Source organism: Meleagris gallopavo, chromosome 1, assembly GCF_000146605.3.
Source record: "Meleagris gallopavo isolate NT-WF06-2002-E0010 breed Aviagen turkey brand Nicholas breeding stock chromosome 1, Turkey_5.1, whole genome shotgun sequence".
Taxonomy (NCBI): Eukaryota; Metazoa; Chordata; class Aves; order Galliformes; family Phasianidae; genus Meleagris; species Meleagris gallopavo.
Window position 1 is genome coordinate 177,499,554 of NC_015011.2, and position 18,032 is coordinate 177,517,585.

Sequence of the window (18,032 nt, forward strand, 5' to 3'; positions counted from 1 at the left end):
CTGGCTTAAGTGCAGGAAAGGTGATGGGAAGTTTGGAAAGAGCCACAGCTGATATGAGATTTAGCAGTCGGCAGCTGAAAGATCTGCCCTGGTTTTAACGCAGTCTGGAGCTCGGTCCTGTACCAAGGTGCAAAGAGGTGCAAAACTGAGGCCCAGCTAGCAATGTGCCACCAGGTCTTGGAGTGAGATTCTCCACTGTTTGCTGGAGCTCCGAGGAAACTGTTTTGCTCAGTAAGAGAATTCCTAAAGAGCAAAATGTTGAAAACTCTCTGATGATGGTGACAGAACGTGAGGGAATGGCATGGAGCTGTGTCGGGGGGAGGAGGGATGGGTCAGGTTGGGATTCTGAAAAAGTTTTTCAACATAGATTAATGGAATATCCTGAATTGAGAGGGACTCATAAGGATCACCGAGTCTAACTCCTGGATCCGCACAGGAACAGCCTGCCCAGGGCAGTGGGCACAGCCCCGAGCTGCCAGAGCTCAGGGAGCGTTTGGACAGTGCTTCCAGACATCGGGACTGGTTTTTGGGTGGTCCTGTGTGGAGCCAGGGGTTGGACTCAGTGATCCTTATGGACCCCTTCCCATTCAGGATTGGGGACGGAAAGAACCCCAGGTGGTCCTGTGACTCTGTATGCTTTCTGCGCATTTATCCTTTCACTCCACCCTTACTGCAGCTATTTAAAGATTAAAAGGGCAGAGGCAGCTACAAGGAAGGCACGCTGAAAGCGCACAGCCCCACCCGCCCAGCAAAGGCACGGCGAGCGGAAATTCCGGGTTCGCTCCGCGGTCATCTCCTCACTGCCGCCCCCGCAGGGCGGGAAGGCGGGGAGCGGCCCCTCCCCCAGTAGCGGGACGGGGCGGGGCGGGGCGAATATCACCGCCCTCGTGCGCCTCCCCCTGCCCCTCGGAAGTCTAGGCAGGGCTGGACGGTTTGCAGTGTTAGCCTATTAACGGCACTCTCGCCGCTGAGCCTTTTGGGAGCTGTAGTCGGGTGCCGAGAGATCGCTACGGGGCTGCAGGAGGCGGGCGGCGGCTCGGGACTAGAAATCCCGGCATACCCTGCGCTGCGCGGCGCCCAGCCTGTGGCGGCGGGAGGCTGTGCCATGGCGGCGCGTTTGTAACTGCGAGCGGCGGGCTGTCGCGGTGCTGAGTGGCGGCGCTGCTGCGGTGACCTCGGCTTCGGCCCTTTGGAATATTACGCTCTGGGGAAGCTTTGGGTGTTTCGAAATCTGCTCGTACGGGAGTTTTGTAGGAGTTCCGTGAGGGTTCCTGCGGGGATCCCAGAGTGTCACCGGGCGGTGATGGTGGTGGGAAGAGCAGTGAGAAGCGAACACGCAGTTATTTGTGGAGTTACGCGGGAAGGTTAAGTGCGCGTTGAAATATGCACAGTAAAGCTATCGTGTTTACGTGGGCATCTCTGCAGCGTTGCGTTAGTACGAAGATTTGTGGCTTGACTACTTTTTATAAACACAATCGGCTGGTTTTAAGAGTGACTTCCTGATGCTGGGAGTCTCTTCCTGTGGATTTTTTCTTTTATCTGCTTAATTTCTCAGTGCTAAAAACAAGAGAGTACCCATACCTGATACTTGTGACTGCATCTTTTACTCCCCTAGCGCTACACTGTGTTATGTTAATGCTACATCAGCAATCGCACTGGAATGTAATTTACAGGATGCCAACTGTTGAAGATCTGAGTAGTGAACAAAACTTCATTGCACACTGGATGTCCAATAATTCCCGTGCTGGTGTCTTATTAGATCCCCATTTTACTGGATTGAAAATCAACACAGAAAATCTGTTACCTGGACCTGAAAACATCACGGCTTTCCCCAGTGAAGTGCAGCATCTCTTAGACAGCTGTTCTGTAAGCGAGGACTCCTTGAATGAAGAACAATTGCTTGAGTCTGGCAGCTCCTGTGCACTTCAGCAAAATAGCACTGAAACATCCTTTCCAGCAACAGCATATAATGTAGGAAGCTCTAAAGCAGACTTCAGCCACAGTGAAATGGATGCTCAGAATAAATCCAATTGCAATGATCCTCTCTTACAAAAGCTTGAACAGGTAATAAATAAATTTAAAAAATTCTAGAATTTCTTGATATTCATAAATTAAGATCTATTTTGTTCCTGTGCATCCATGGAATGGAACACCTCTTCTATGAGGACAGGCTGAGAGAGCTGGGGCTGTTCAGCCTGGAGAAGAGAAGGCTGTAAGGTGACCTGAGAGCAGCCTTTCAGTATCTAAAGGGGAACTACAGGAAAGAAGGGGACAGATTCTTTAGCGGGGTATGTGAAATTAGAACAACAAGAAGTGGCTTCAAGCTTAAGGAGGGGAGATTAGGTTGGGTATAAGGGAAAAGGCTTTAACAGCGGGGGTGGTAAGGCACTGGCACACAGGTTGATGCCCCATCCCTAGAGACTTTCAGGGTAAGGCTGTATCAGGCCCTGGGCAACCTGATTGAGCTGTGCATGTCCCTGTTCATTGTAGGGGAGCTGGACTAGATGCACTTTAAAGGTCCTTTCCAACTCTAAGTAGATTCTAGTATTCTATAATTTTTCATACCTGAAAGTATTTGTAGAACATAAGCTTAAAGAGCAAGCCCTGAGTCAGTTATGTGTCAGTTGCGTAAAGGTTAGTGTCCTCCTCATAACATGCTGTTACTGAGAGTCTAGTTGGTTTTCATAGGCACAGATTTCAGTTCAAAATGAAATTATGTTTAGCACCAGCATATTTGCTCTTAGAATCTTCTTACCTCAAAAGATGAACATTTCGCAAATTGCAGAAATGAGAGTTCTGATATCTACTATTTGCAGATTGGTCAATTAAAAACTAGTGCCTTGGGGTGCACTAGAAACAGCATGAATTTCATTCATCAAAGCACTTTGTATGCAACATGTCATGTTACAGTTAGATAATGGGATGTCTTTAAAACTTGTTGTCTTGATGATGCTTATGTTTTGGTGCATTCTAAGTATACTTACCCCACAGTATGCTGATTTTTTTTAATTTTTTTTAATTTTTTTTTCTTAAAAAGCTGAAGGAATTGCAACAACAGAAACAGGAACAGCTAAAGAAACAACAGATGGAGCAACTTCAAAAGGCTAAATGGAAGAACAGCAGAAGTTACTTAGCATGGTATCTAGTCAGACAGCAGTTCTTGGTAAGTTGAGAAATAAAGCATAGGATCACAGAATCATAAAATGGCCTGGGTTGAAAAGGACCATAACGATCACTGAGTTTCAACCCCCTGCTATGCGCAGGGTTGCCAACCACCAGACCAGGCTGCCCAGAGCCACATCCAGCCTGGCCTTGAATGCCTCCAGGGATGGAGCATCCACAGCCTCCTTGGACAACCTGTTCCAGTGCCTCACCACTCTCTGAGTGGAAAAAATACGTACTTTATTAAACTGAAGAATGTGATCTATTGTTCTTGTTTCAGTTAGAAAGTGTATTCAGTGTTCATCGTAAGACTACTTGATTAGTCAAAGATAAATGCATCATTTTAATGACTGCTGCATGGTACTGCTGAAGGAATACTATCTTTTTGCCAACTGTAATTGCAATTAATGATGGGAGCCCTTGTTTTGAAGAAAATATTGTAAATATAAAAGACAAAATAAGCAGTTGCATTTCTTTCAATACTTCTGATTGCTTTAAGCCATCACTTTATCCACATGAAGTGGTACCTCCTTGTTTGTGCTCACAGCATGTGTTTTTTCATGTGATGAACTTAATGAGACTGGGGAACTCATCTGTACTGAGAAACAAACATTTATAACCTGGATTAGTGTTCCAGTCCAATTTAGCTTGTGCACAGGGAGAGGACAGTCCTGAACTGGAAGAAGCCCCCAGAGTTGAGAGAGGGGCATCTTCTCTTGCAGGTAGTATCAGACCCACCTGATTTAAATGATTGTATTTCTTTTACATAGCCTATCTGAGAAACTGAAGTTAGGGTTTAGGCTTTAAACAAAAGCTAAATTGCCTGATGATTTTTTTCTGAATTAGGAACATGAGAATGGAGGCTGGCTCTTGCCCTCCTGTGCTATTGTATGTTTATTTTTATTCCTGTGGAGCTAAGACCTGAGCATTCGTTGGGCTTGTTTGTTTGTTGTGTTTTTTTTTTGTTTTTTTACAAATCAATCATCTGAGTAATAGAATCAGAAGGGCAACAAAGCTCATGCTCTGAGTAATTGGTCTCCACATACATAAAACAGTGAAATTATAACAAAAGTTAAACAATGCAGAATGCATCTCATCTTTGGACAACAGTTGTTCAGTAGTGTCTGTCTGTAAAAAGCATGGCCCCTGAAAATGCAGAATTGCAGAAAGGCAGTGAAGATGACAAATATATTGGTTAGTCATTTGGAGAAAAATAATCTGGAGTGTGTATTCCCTTCCCTTCTCCCCTCAGTTACTGAGCATAACTCACTGCTTGTAGTGATGCTCGTATACAAGTTTTGGTTTCCTTTGCTCAATATGGTCAGCTCAGAAGCCTCAGTGTTCCTGTGAGTGTTGTTAAAAGCAGCAGGAGGAAAAAACAAGTTCTTCCATCAGCATGAAATGTTTGTCTGTTCTAGTCGGGAAAAAAATCACTACTGCTAAAACTTATGTATGATACAGACTGGGAAAATGGTAAAATAATGACAGATCCTGGATAGCTGCATTATTTGGTAAGTTAGAATGAACTGAAACCATATTTTCAAGTAGCAATTAGAAAATAATCCATACTGGCATACAGGATGTCTCCAGACCAACTGTGTTGAGAGGATAAATAACTGAATTGGAATTAGGAATCAAGATGGATTGGCAAACAGATGCTATGGCATAGAGTCATAATGTCCTTAGAGTTGGAAGGTAATTAAGAGTTGTTTATACACCAGAAGAAATGCACCAGAATTCTTCACCTTTTCCTGTTTTCTTAGCTGTACCATTGGCATCGTGTTACCACTTATGCTGTTATGACTGGAATAGCATTTTTGGTTTTAACCTAGAAATTTAATAAGGAGTTTGTAAATCTGTAGAGGTTTCAGAGAAAAGAAAGGAGAGTGCATTACAAGTATGAAGTATGATGAAAAGCTTTTAATCTTGGTCTAAGGAGATGTGAAAGGATGAATTGATCTTAATTTTTAAGTATAGCAGATATCCAAGCTTCAGTTACTTTACCTTTATGCCTTTTATAAGTTAGCAAAGATGATGAATCAGAATGGAGTGCCAAGGTGTGTGTCTGGGGGAGAAAACTTATACGTGGTTGGATATTGCTTTAAAAAGAGTGCTCAAATTCAAAGAAGAGTTAATTTGGGAAAATTGTAGGACTTCTTTTGTGTGGGAAGTCAGACTATGTGACCATGAAGCTGTCTTCTGGTTTTAATCTAGTCTGAAGGCCACTGTTTGTTTGTTTGCATGCTTTTGGGAGGAAAAAAAACAAATTTGTATTCTGTTGATTTCATAGGAAAAAGCATGTGGTGTCCAGAACAAAAGATGGAAAAATTAATGCAGGCTGAAGATCCACCCGTGGATCCTTTTAGTGCGGAACTCTCTGAAATCAGAGGAAAACAGTTATGGGTGACTAATGCAGAGGAAAGGTAATTCAGAATGTGATTTGGTAAAAAGTGTAAGTAATTTATACTGCAAGTTTGAACGAATTCTGAATCCCGAATAAGAGTCTGATATTCTCAATTTGTATAGCTTTCTTAAGCAGGGATTATGTTTCAGTAGTACCATGGAGACCAATAGCAAGAGAGGCTCTGGCTTGAGATTGTGACAGATGTGCTGTGTTGGCTGAAGAGGTGTGTGCAGTGTGGGGTAATGGTAGTGTAGAAGCACATTCTGGTATAGCCTTAGTATATTAGCAGTTACAATTACCGTACTCAATCTGATTTATTACAATCTCCTCTCCACTGTTACACAGCAAAAGTAGTGATCCGGAGGAGGAATGTAAGGCGATAACTTTTTAGTTTGTTACCAGGAGTTATGTTTGTTTAAGCATCTATGTGTGGCTAAGAAATAATAGTGCCTGTGGGAGAAGCCTTCTCATGGCTGTTATAAGCTTTTTTTTGTTGTTGCTGTTGTTGATGGAATGAAAGTAGTGGTTGGCATTGTTTTGAAGCTCTGCCTTGTCTGCCTGGTCATAACAAGAAATACTTGTTCCAGGAGGGTTGACCCCAGGCAGCCACTTGGTCACCTGCCTCAGAATTCAATGGAGGTGAATTAGAAGAGGTACAATGACAGTTGTGGGTTGAGATAAAGACAGTTTAACAAGTGAAGAAAAGAGGGGAAGAGACCCCAGCGTTAAGAAGGCAGTCACTTCATCTCCCAGCAGACTGATGCACACTTGGTCCCTGAGCAACAGGTAGTTTTAGAAAACCAAGTCCACGGTTTTCATTGCTGAACATGATGTTGTGTGGCATGGAACTCTTGGTCACTTTGGATCAGATCTTCTGGCTCTGTCCTCTCTCTCTTGCCCATCCTCAGCCTATTTGATGGGGTGAACAGAGTGAGCAGCATGACAAACCAGAGAAAACTTGGATGCTCTGCAAGAAGTGTTCAACAACAGCGCAAAAACGTTGGATGCTACCATACTGTTTTGGTTACAAATCCAAAGTAGCACCGTATGGACTGCTATAAAGAAAGTTTACTCCATCCTAGCCAGACCCATTATGCAGGCTGATCTCAGTAGGATTTCTGTGAATCAGTGTGGAGGACAAACCATAGAAATTATCAGTATGACTAAAATCTGAGTGTGAGTTTGATGCCTTGGGCAGAAGAATGGCTCATCAAGAAAAGCAGTGAAAGATGAAAGCAAAACCCACGTATGCTATTTTTTTTAGCTGTGTATGAATAATTTTATCAAAAGATAATCAACTATTACTACAATGCATTTTTCAGATCAGCTTTGCCGCTCAGTGACTAAAGTACTTCATAATTGTCATCGTTTATGTAATTGTATCCTAAGTCTTTGAATAGCCGTGATGTTAAATGCAATTAAATTATATGGAAATGTAAGAGTTAATTGTTTTTAAAAATTACTATAGACCTATTAAAGCTGCGATTCAGGAGAAGAAACAGACCTTTGAGGAATTTGTGGAAGAACAGATGCAGATAGAAGAGCAGCGTCTGAAGCAAAAACAGAAGTTACAGGTTTTCTATTCTTTTGAACTTGTTTTTTATATATTATATTTTTATATATTATACCGTGGTGTGAAGTTTAAAAACTTAGACGGCAGATTCTGGCATCAAAAGCTAATGCTGCAATATTCACTTCTTAATAATTCATCTTCAAAATAAAACAGTAAGTCCTAGCTATTTTGTTTAAGATGCTTTTAGAAATCCAGTAGAAGTAAATGCACTTTATAAATTCCTACTAATATGTGGGGTTTATTTGGAAAACAAGCAAACAAAACAACCAAATTCAAAAACCCAGCAACTTAAAACTGCATGAGGGATTTAATGTTGTATGTATGTTAATTTTTCCTTATCCCCTTTCAGGAGACATATGGATCAGCCATTCAAAAACCAGTGATCAAACGACCCTTCCTAAAAAGAGGAGAAGGCTTAACAAGGTTTACTAATGCCAGATCTAAGATAGCAAAATCTGGGGAAAACATACTGAAGCCTCCACAGAGGGTTTCGGATGACAGAAATGTGAGAGTGGACAGATCACAAATGCAAAAGAGAAGTCTGCCTTCTGGCAAAGAACTGGTTTCTGAGAGCTCTCTTACACCATGTAAAAAAAATAACCAGCCTGACAAAGCAAAACGTCCTCTTCAGAAGACCCTGGTACTCAGGAATCACAGTGGAAAAAATTCCTTGCAACTAGAAACAAGAATGCAACCAGGAAAAAATCTTGCTGGACAGATTAAGGTTTCTTTTTCATCAGAAGTCAACAATAAAATAGAAAATAAAGAGAATGCAGTGGAATTTACGAAGCCTAACACTGGCAGCAAAATCAGAAACAAACTACCTTACACAGAAAAGCCTCCGTTTTCTTGTGAGACAGCTGATGCCTTTTCTAATTCTAACTGTTCTGTGAGTCACTCTGTAAAGGATTCAGAACTGTCTTTTGAAGTTTCATTTCAGAATAAGTTGGAAAACTGGGAAAAAGAAAAGGAAAAAGAAAACCTGGAATTAGATGAATTTTTGTTTCTAGAACAGGCTGCAGATGAAATATCTTTCTCAAGTAATTCTTCATTTGTGCAAAGGATCTTAGATCAAGATCAGCAAACTTCACAAGGACGCAGAATGTCCTCTACTCCTATCAAGGCAAAACAGCAGCAAGTAAGGGAATTTGCAGTTAAAATCATTAATAAGAAAAAGGCAGAATGTGTGGCTGTGGGAAATAAAAATGATAAAGCAGTTAATCACACGATCTCAAATTCAGAAACAGCTTCTAGACTAAAGGATCCATTGAATAAAGCAGATAGCATAATGTTTTCAGCTTCTTCCATGACAGCAGCTCCTGCTTTAAAAAGTTCTCAGTGGATTGTAAATGAAGACAAAGATGAAGAAAATGGTAATAGTACTACAGATTCTGAGCAAGAATTTGAGACTACTTTAAAATATGAAAATGAAGATGTTAAGACATCCTTCATAAGCCATAAAGAAAGTGATCCAGAATTGTTAGATTTTGGAAGTTCTGCTACAGATGTCAGCAAAGAAAGCAAAACTGGAAGTGCCAACTTTGACTTGTCAGAGAAAGATAATAGTGCACAGTCAAACCAAAAGGTTAGAAAAGCTTCAGACCACCAAAGAAACATGTCTTGTGTAAACAGGAATAAGTTTGAGTTTGATGATGAGAGAACATGGAGTGACCTTGATGCAAATTATGTTCATGATGATTTATCTGAAAAATACACTAAAATGCCCTCACAGACTGACTTTATCAGTAAGAATGATGCACCTTTCCCAGATAAAGCATTAAAGAGAAAAGTTGCCTCAAAGAGGGGGGAAGAACTGTCTAAACAGCCTGCAGTGGACAGCGATTCAAATGGACCTCCGTCAGACCTGATGGTGAAACTGTTTCCCTCACTGAAACCAAAACAGAAGACAGGCTGTCATCCAGAGCATGAAATCAAATCAAATGTGGAACAGGAGTCAGGAGGTGAGAGAACAGCAACTGGTAGGAAATGTTGAAGAAAACATGTTTTACAAGTCTTTCCTTCTAAGGCTTAAGCTGCAACTTGGCGCTACACCAAAAGGTACAGACTTCTACTGTAGGCACCCTTCATCTCTTCTGGTTGTGTCTGGTGCCAGATGCAGTCATCATACAGCTTGCAGAATGATAAGTTCAGCAAAAACTTTTATTTATTTGCACCCTGAAGGCTAGTTTTTTTTGTCTCATCACTTCATTCAACTAACCTAATCTGAAGGTGCTTGACCACTGTTTCAAACTCAAGCAAAGCAGCAAAAGCATGCTGAAAATGAAGCAGTGCCTCCCTTTTCAATGAGTGCATCTACACCGCATTTGGGTAGTGCCATGCACTCCTAGGTTAGATTGTTCCTGTAGTAAAATAGGATGCATCAGCAAAGTCTGTTTTCTGTCTGTAGTTTAATAGGTAGAGAATTTACCTGGCATATAGAAAACAAGTTCATTTTTCTGCTCTTTCCACACTGATTTCAACCATTTCAGCCATACGACTGTGGTACGCAGAAGGGCTGCCTCTAAAAGCTCCTGTAAAAGCTGTTGTGTTTGTGCTAGTACAGACAACACGATGGTGTAGCCTTGCATGTCTTCTCTGTAAGATGGTGAGGTGTCAGTTTCAAACTCTGCACCAATGAACGTTTAGGATTTTTCCTGTTTTTTGTGAAGTTCATATGAAGCAGAAGTGGTAGGTTTAGTGTTTTATGGAAAACTGTTTTATTGGCTTTTGAAAGAAATCTGCTGGGTCTTGTTGCTGGAAGTAACGGCTAGCAGCATTTATGAGTAATCAAGGCAACTAACTACACTACGGGATCAGTACTTAGGCTCTTCTTTTTGCACGCTCAGAAGCAGACTATGAAAGCCTTAGGAGTGTTAAGCAGTAACTGAACAGGAAACTGGAATGGCAGAGAGGCCCACAAATACTCTGGGCCTCTACAACATTGACATTTCAGGTCAGCAATGGGTTCAAGCAGACTGTGCTGTGAGTGAACTTGGAAAAACTTACACTTGTAACTTTCCTCTCTGATGCTTTGCTCTTATCATATCTTCATTTCATTTCTTTACAGGTCCTTCACATTCTCATTTCTGATAGATGTTTAGTTCTCCAAATATTATAGATGAACTTGATGGATGAGGAACTTGAGTATGTAGTGCAGGGTACTTCAAAATGTCACTTCAGTACTAGAGTTTTCTTGCAATGCTACCACTATCTATAAGATAGTATATATGTTTTTAAAATTAGTGTGTTAATAATTCTTCAGTCTAACAGATGCCTCTTAGACAACTTCAGTGTGGTTGTTCTATGGCAGGAGCCACTGTTCCATCCCAGATACTGAGAGAGAAACTCATTGAATTGGAAATGGAAATTGAGCGATTCAGAGCTGAAAACACAATTCTAACTAAACTTCGTGAAGAAAGAGAGCACGCCTTGGCAAGCATCAGGTAATCCTGAATTTAAAATCCATAGTTTGGTGCGTTCAATAAAATGGTATGCTCCAGGCTATCACTTTGTGCAGTTCTTACTTAGATACTGTTAAAACAATAGGTAAGTAATTGATATATTTTAGTAATAGTGGAGACATAAATCAAGAAACTGGTTGTTTCTGTATGTATGTATTAAATGTCCTCATAATTCATGAACAGATTGCCGATCTATGAAGAATGTTGAGCACTCCTGCTGCTTTAATATGATATCCTTAAAGGCTATGCCTGTAAGAATTTTCTTGTGTATACTTCTGTACTGAGCAATAACACAGTCCTAAACTGGTCTCATAAAACAGATTTCATGTGAATGTGATTGATGCTGTCCATTTGGATTGGATGTACAAACTGAGTATTAGTATTCATTTCAGCTAGGGGAATTATAGGCAGTAAATATAGCAGAATAATTCTGCGGAGATTTAAAAGTGGCATACCTATTTCTGCCAAAGTTAATTTTGTTTTGTTTGGATACACATCATGTTGTTGGCTAACGTTTAATGTGTGACCTGCTATTAGTCACTAGTTCTTTTACAAGCAACTTTTGGTGGAATGGTGTTCCACTGCTCTGAGGAATATCGGCAAGCTTTCACAGAATCTAGAATCATAGAATGGCTTAGGTTGGAAGGGACCTCAAAGATCATCCAGTTCCAATCTGGCCTTGAATCCCTCCAGGGATAGGGCATCCCTGCTTCACCTCCCTTTGAGAAAATAATTTCTTCTTAACGCTTAGCCTAGGTTTTCCCCCTCTTAGTTTAAAGCCATTCACCCTTGTTCTGTCACTAGTACACTGTGTAAAGTTGGTCTCCTTCCTGCTTATATGCTCCCCTTAAGTACTGGAAGGTTGCAATGAGGTCTCCCTGATGCCTTCTCCAAGCTGAACGAGCCCAACTCCCTCAACATTTCTTCACAGGAGATTGCTCCATCCCTCTCATCATCTTTGTGGCCCTCTGGACCTGCTCCAACAGCTCCACAGCTTTCTTGTACGGGGGCCCCAGGCCTGTTTGAACACGATAGAGCCTCAAAAGGGCAGAGCCATGGAGGACAATCCCTTCCCTCTCCCTACTGCCACTCTCTTTTGATGAAGCCCAGGATACTGTTGGCCTTCTGGGCTGTAATTGCATACAAGGCTTTATTGAATCATAAAATGGCCTGGGTTGAAAAGGACCTCAAAGATAACTTAGTTTCAACCCTCCTGCCATGGGCCACCAGACCAGGCTGCCCAGAGCCACATCCAGCCTGCCCTTGAATGCCTCCAGGGATGGAGCATCCACAACCACTCTGGAACAACCTGTTCCAGTGCGTCACCACCCTCTGTATGAAAAAACTTCCTCCTAATATCTAACCTAAACTTCCCTTGTCTCAGCTTAAAGCCATTCCCCCTTGTTCTATCACTGTCCACCCTCGTAAACAGCTGTTCCCCCTCCTGTTTATATGCTCCCTTCAAGTATTTGAAGGCCACAATGAGGTATCTCTGGAGCCTTCTCTTCTCCAAGCTAACCAAGCCCAGTTCCCTCAACCTTTCTTCATAGGGGAAGTTCTCCAGCCCTCTGATCATCTCAGTGGCCCTCCTCTGGACCCAAGAGCTCCACGTCCTTCCTGTATTGGGGCCCCAGGCCTGGATGCAGCACTGCAGATGGGGCCTCACAAGAGCTGACTAGTGGGGGACAATCACCTCCCTCTCCTGCTGGCCACCCCTTTTTTAATGCAGCCCAGAACACAGTTGGCCTTCCGGGCTGCAAGCGCACACTGCTGGCTCATGTCCAGCTTCTCATCCACCAGGACCCCCAAGTCCTCCACAGGAAGCTTTGCTAGGTTCTGGATAACTTTTGTGATTGAAGATACAGATCCAGAAATAGCTGGACATCGAACACAAGCTGTATGACAATTGTTGGACTCAATCTTTGAGGTCTCCCAACCTAAATGATTCTATGAAATACTGCTTATAAGCCAATCTTCCAAGGGTAACAGATGCTGGGTTTGGCTACAAAATTTAGAGTCTGTTTTCTCACTCCAGGTTTGTATAGCTTTAGGCAAAAACAATGCTTTGTTTTATAACTGTAGGAAAGAAATTGCAGACTTCCAACAGCAGAAAGCCCAAGAACTTGCTGAAATAGAGGAATATAGAAAAAAAGAAATGAAAAAACTGCAAAAGGAACGTAAAGTTTTTGAAAAGTATACCATAGAAGCTAGAGCAATTCCAGATAAAAAAGAACGTGATGAAATTCAGGTATGAAAATAACAGTTACTATTATTATTTACACAGCAACACTGAAATTCATTTAAAGGCAATTGAGAACTAATTCTAACCTTTTCTAACTTAGGCCAATCATGTGAAGGGTTGCAATTGATTGGCTCAATTGGGAAAACAATTGCAGTCTTCACAACATTATCTGGTACTTTCAAGGAGAGAGAAAAAAAAAACAACAAAAACCTTACAAATATTTTTGTCACATTTCCATGCATAAAAACTGCATGAGACTATGGTAGAATGATCTTCAACTTTGATACAAAATTACTATCGCTCATACAGCATTTCAAGTTTTGATTTGTGTAGTGAATGAAAATACAAACTAGAACTATGCTGAAATTTTGTTTGTAACTGTTCCACAGTAAACATAGTTATCATCTATAAATTTCAAAGTTATGTTTTGTGATTATTTACCCGTAAGTCTTTAAATGCCAGTGATAAAGAAGCAAGATCTGTTTGTTCCTTCACTGTCAAGATTCATCAGGTACACAGCCAAGTTGTATCAAGCTTCACATGTGGATATCACTTCTTGATGCTACCTCAACAGACTGAAGTAACGTTTGAAGAATGGGTTACATGGATTCATGAGTATTTTGTGTGACTGTGGCCTCTCTGTTTTCTCATGCCAAGATTTGTTAAGGGTCCTTTTGAGGGTAGCACATTTCTGCCTCAAGTGTGTTTGTGCTGGCCTGACTATGAAGTGTAAAGGAAGATGAGAGGAAAGTGTGATGATCACAGGGGCTTCTGTGACTGAAATTGAGATATTCAAGTTGGTAGTCTAAAGTTAATGCTACTCTTTTCACAGAAGAAAACCTCCCTTCTCTTATTCTTTTCTTATATTATTTTCCTAGAAAATTTGAAATCTTTTAATATATTAAAAAAATGAAACATTTTATAAACGTATTTTTCTAAGGCTTTAAAACAGCAGATTGCAGAGTTACAGGAAGATTTTAAACAGAAAGAAGCGAAATGGTCAACGACCCATCGACGCCTGAAAGATCAAATAGATGCTTTAGTAAATGAGAACGTGGAGCTGAAAGAAGAAGTCAGAATTATGGAGAAGTTTCGTTTAGAAGCCTGGAAAAAAGTAGAAGCTGTTGGAAGCAAGAAGAAAGTGGAAAATTCCGGGATGAGTTTAAAAAGAACAGAATCTGTAGTAAGTTATTCATCTCAGTGTTTAGGTCTGTGTGAACATTGTGTTTTGGATCATGAAATTAGAATCTAATAGGCACAATCTAGACTTCTAATTCACTAATCTTGAGGTTCTACAGATGGTGCCAGACAGAACTGTTCTTAATGGCACCTTCTCTCCAAATACAAATGTTCGCAGAATGGGTTAAGGTGAAAGGGGCTCTCTGGGTGCATGCAGGGCAGCCCCTGCTCAAGTAGGGACCCTCAGAACTGGGTGCCCAGGACCATGTCTGAGCAGCTTCTGAACATCTCCAAGGACACATCGCTATGGGCAGTGTCTTTGTTGAGGAATTCAACTTCTTAGAAATTCAAACAATGCAATTCTAAGCAGAAAAAATACGTAGGTGAGATCTGAGAACCTCTGCACCTCAAGGATCAGCCGGGCAAACCAGGCAGTTCACCAGTGCTTCAAGTAGTTACATTTAATCTTGAAACATAACTGTTATTTTGGATTGCTTGCACCAAATTAACATTCTGTAGTTTTTGGTCATGAGGTAGCAGACAATTCCAAAATACAGCTTTTGGGCTACATCACACAAGCTCTTCTGATGACTAAATCTCAAAAATGTACAGCTTGTGAAGAAAGCTTGCAGTGAATTTCCTCTCAAATGGTGTACAAATTTTATTGCAACTGCATGAAGAGTTAGGAATAAATGTTACATAAACCACAAGTGTAACTTCCTTACTTCCAGTGTCTGCAAAATAGAGGCCTGAAAAGTGAAACTGGATCTTTGCTTCCTCCAGCTCAGAAGTGTGGCAAGATAAATGGCAAAGGTTATTCCGAGGCAAAAGGTACACATTTGTCTAGTCGGTTAATTCTTTAATGGAGAAAATAAATGTGGATTTTTTGCATGTGTTTAAAAGACCATCTAAAAATAGATAGGGAATAGCTGTAATGAACTTGAGTGCAGATAGACATGTCCCAGGGCAAGATTTTGGAGAAAGCTGCTAGGAGCCCATTCTCAGAATGAAAGTGCTTCTGGTTGCCTTGGTGGCAGATGACTTACCTCAGAGAGCTGACATATAGTGATTTTTTTTTTTTTTCATAGACATACTATTTTCAGTTTCTGCTTCACTTAAAAAAAAAAAAGGGTGTCCTGTACAGCTTGATCTCATATATGATTTTAACATTTAATCTGTACTTTACTGGACAAATTAACTTCACTACATTTATCTGAGTAGGAAAACTTCCTAAAGGACCTGCATCAGCACCTGCCAAGGACAACAGCAAGTCTGAGACAGTGATGACACTAGAAGATTCTTCTAAAACTTTTATGGTAATAAGTCCTGTATCCTGATTTGTTTTTTAAGGGAGTAGCTTTCAATACTTAATATTTGGAAGGTGACTTGGAAAGCTATTGACTCCATTCTTTAATTGCAATGCTGTTATTGTCATGAAAATGGCTATGTGATAGTCAATGCAGAATGTTTTACCTGTGGCTGTGGCTGAGGTAAGGAAATAAAATAATAATCTCCTACCCTCTAGAGTTTTGCAAAGTTTTCCATTATAAGAGGCTGGCTATTTGTATGCTCCACGTAGGGAAACCACGCAAGAACCCTTCATGTAGCTGAATTAATTCTGGAAAGCTGTAGGTAGCATTTGATGTTATAAAACTTTAGCAGTTGTTTCACTCTGTGATATGGATAACTTCAGTCAGTTAGCACTAAGCCATAGCAATGAATTTCATTTTAGTCTGGACAAAAGCCGATCACACTCAGATTACTGCAGGCCTGAATCCATCACTGTAATTATACTGGGAGTTGCATAAAACCCACACTGGTTTTATAACTTCCTATATTTGTCTTCCTATTGTCATACTCATTTCTTAAAATACCTGACAGCCTATGAAATGAAGCACGTATGAAGACGGAGCTTGATTTTTAAGCTTATATTATTGCTGTCTTTTCAGGATACTTCTCCTGCTGAAGCTCTTGTGTCACTACCATCTGGACCTGTGGATACAGACAGTGAAGAGATACAGAGAGAAATTGCTTATCCTGATGGAAGGGTAAAATGAAAGTGTGGAATCTGAAATTCCATGAGATACTTGAAGTGAAAGATCAATGGGTAGTTGAATGTGATGTCTTAATACTGACCTCTGTAAACTATTTGTTAGGTTGAAAAGGTTTTGAAAAATGGCTGTCACCTCATATTCCTTCCAAATGGGACGTGGAAAAAAGTGGGTTCTGATGGGAAAACTGTAACAATAACCTTCTTTAACGGAGACGTGAAGCACATTATGCCTGATCAAACGGTGGTATGTATCCTTCATCTCCTGCATTTTTCTATAAATACTTACATGTACATGCACAGTTTCCGGCTAGATAGTTAATTTCAACTGTTTTCTTCAGATTTACTATTACGCTGATGCGAAGACTACACATACTACATACCCTGATGGCTTAGAGGTTTTGCAATTTTCAAATGGACAAATAGGTAAAGAAATCAACCAGCCCAACCAACCCCCGAAACTACTGTGTGTGTGTGTGTGTGTGTGTGTGTGTGTGTGTGTGTGTGATGCACACAAATGCATCTGTGTTTATGTAATAGTAACTTGTCGCAAAATACATTCTAGAGAAACATTATCCTGATGGCAAGAAAGAAATTACTTTCCCTGATCAAACTATTAAAAGTTTATTTACGGATGGACAAGAAGAAAGCATCTTTCCAGATGGCACAATTGTTCGTATTCAGCGGTAAGCTTTGTATTTTCAGGTACCCTGTCCTGTTGACGGGGATGTAGTAGGTAAGAGCTCATTGACAGAGGCAGTATATAGTGATATATTCTTTAAAACTTACATTTGAATATACTGTACTGTGAAGATGTGCTTGCTGTTTGACATTTATTTTCTGTAGCGTGAAGGAGATAAAGGAAATGCAGACAACAACAATGCAGTCTAACACACTAGCCTGAATGACTTTTCTGACTTGTATGTAATACTAGAGAACATGTGAGTACCTAGCTTTACCTCATGCAGGGCTCAGATCCAAACTGATGGTACTCAAAATATTAAACTTCTGAACTGTTGTAGCAACAGGGTTAGACGAGAGAATGTGTGGTGGAGGCTCTCAAGTATAAAGAAGTTGCATGAGTTTTGCAGAAACATGCTTTTGAGTATCAACAAAATGGCACGGTATTTAACAAAACATATTAGATTTTTTTTCATTTCTTCCTTTAGGCTTATGTCTGTACTGTTTGTTCTGACAATAAGCTTAAGTCTGTTGATAGTCCTTATAATGGTTTTTACAAAAAACATCTTACGTACGTGTATTTAATGCAGAGATGGAAGCAAGACCATAGAGTTCAATAATGGTCAGAGAGAACTACACACATCGCAGTTTAAGAGACGGGAATATCCAGATGGGACTGTTAAGACTGTGTACTCAAATGGACACCAGGAAACCAAGTATGTCTCTGGGCGAATAAGAGTAAAGGATAAGGATGGTAATATTCTCATGGACACTAAGTTGTAATTAGCATTGACTCTGTTAGCACAACAGAAATAATGTACATTACTGTAAATAAGATGACAAATGCCTTTAACTGTATGCTGTGTATATACTTATAGTTTTCTTTGAAATAAACTTACTTATTTTTCATTGGGTGCTACTACAACAGCTTTCTTTTTGCCTGTTTCTACTTTCCAGAAGGATTTTATCAATTCACTGTCTTGTGTTTAATGGGTATTTTTCAGATCCTTGGCTACTAGTGAAAATATGTCAAACAGCTGCAGCTGACCTTATTTTAGAGACCCAAGAGAAGATTTTTCAGTCTAAGATAAAAGGTTGTGCTGTTGGAAACCCTGTGTGGTCTAATACAGCAGAATGCTGGTTTTACTCACTGTCTAGAGTTTAAGGCCATCTGTGCCCTGAGGTGCACCAGGCCCAGCACCCTCATCTAGGTGAAGGAAGGGTTGTTCCACTCTGCTCTGTGCAGCTTCACCTTTTGGCTACCACAATATAAGGATGTA

At 40.6% G+C, this 18,032-nt stretch overlaps 1 protein-coding gene across 1 annotated transcript; it reads left to right on the top strand.

The window, feature by feature from the left end:
• The first annotated feature begins 815 nt into the window (after positions 1 to 815).
• LOC100538666 (centromere protein J-like) lies at positions 816 to 17,677 on the top strand. Its single transcript, XM_010729042.3, is given in 16 exon segments — positions 816 to 2,064; positions 3,038 to 3,106; positions 3,109 to 3,163; positions 5,453 to 5,585; positions 7,035 to 7,140; positions 7,489 to 9,100; positions 10,450 to 10,582; positions 12,683 to 12,848; positions 13,783 to 14,025; positions 14,753 to 14,852; positions 15,243 to 15,337; positions 15,971 to 16,069; positions 16,178 to 16,318; positions 16,413 to 16,497; positions 16,637 to 16,757; positions 17,343 to 17,677. Coding segments are annotated over 16 exon segments (3,786 nt in total). The 5' UTR covers positions 816 to 1,629; the 3' UTR covers positions 17,536 to 17,677.
• Positions 17,678 to 18,032: the final 355 nt, after the last annotated feature.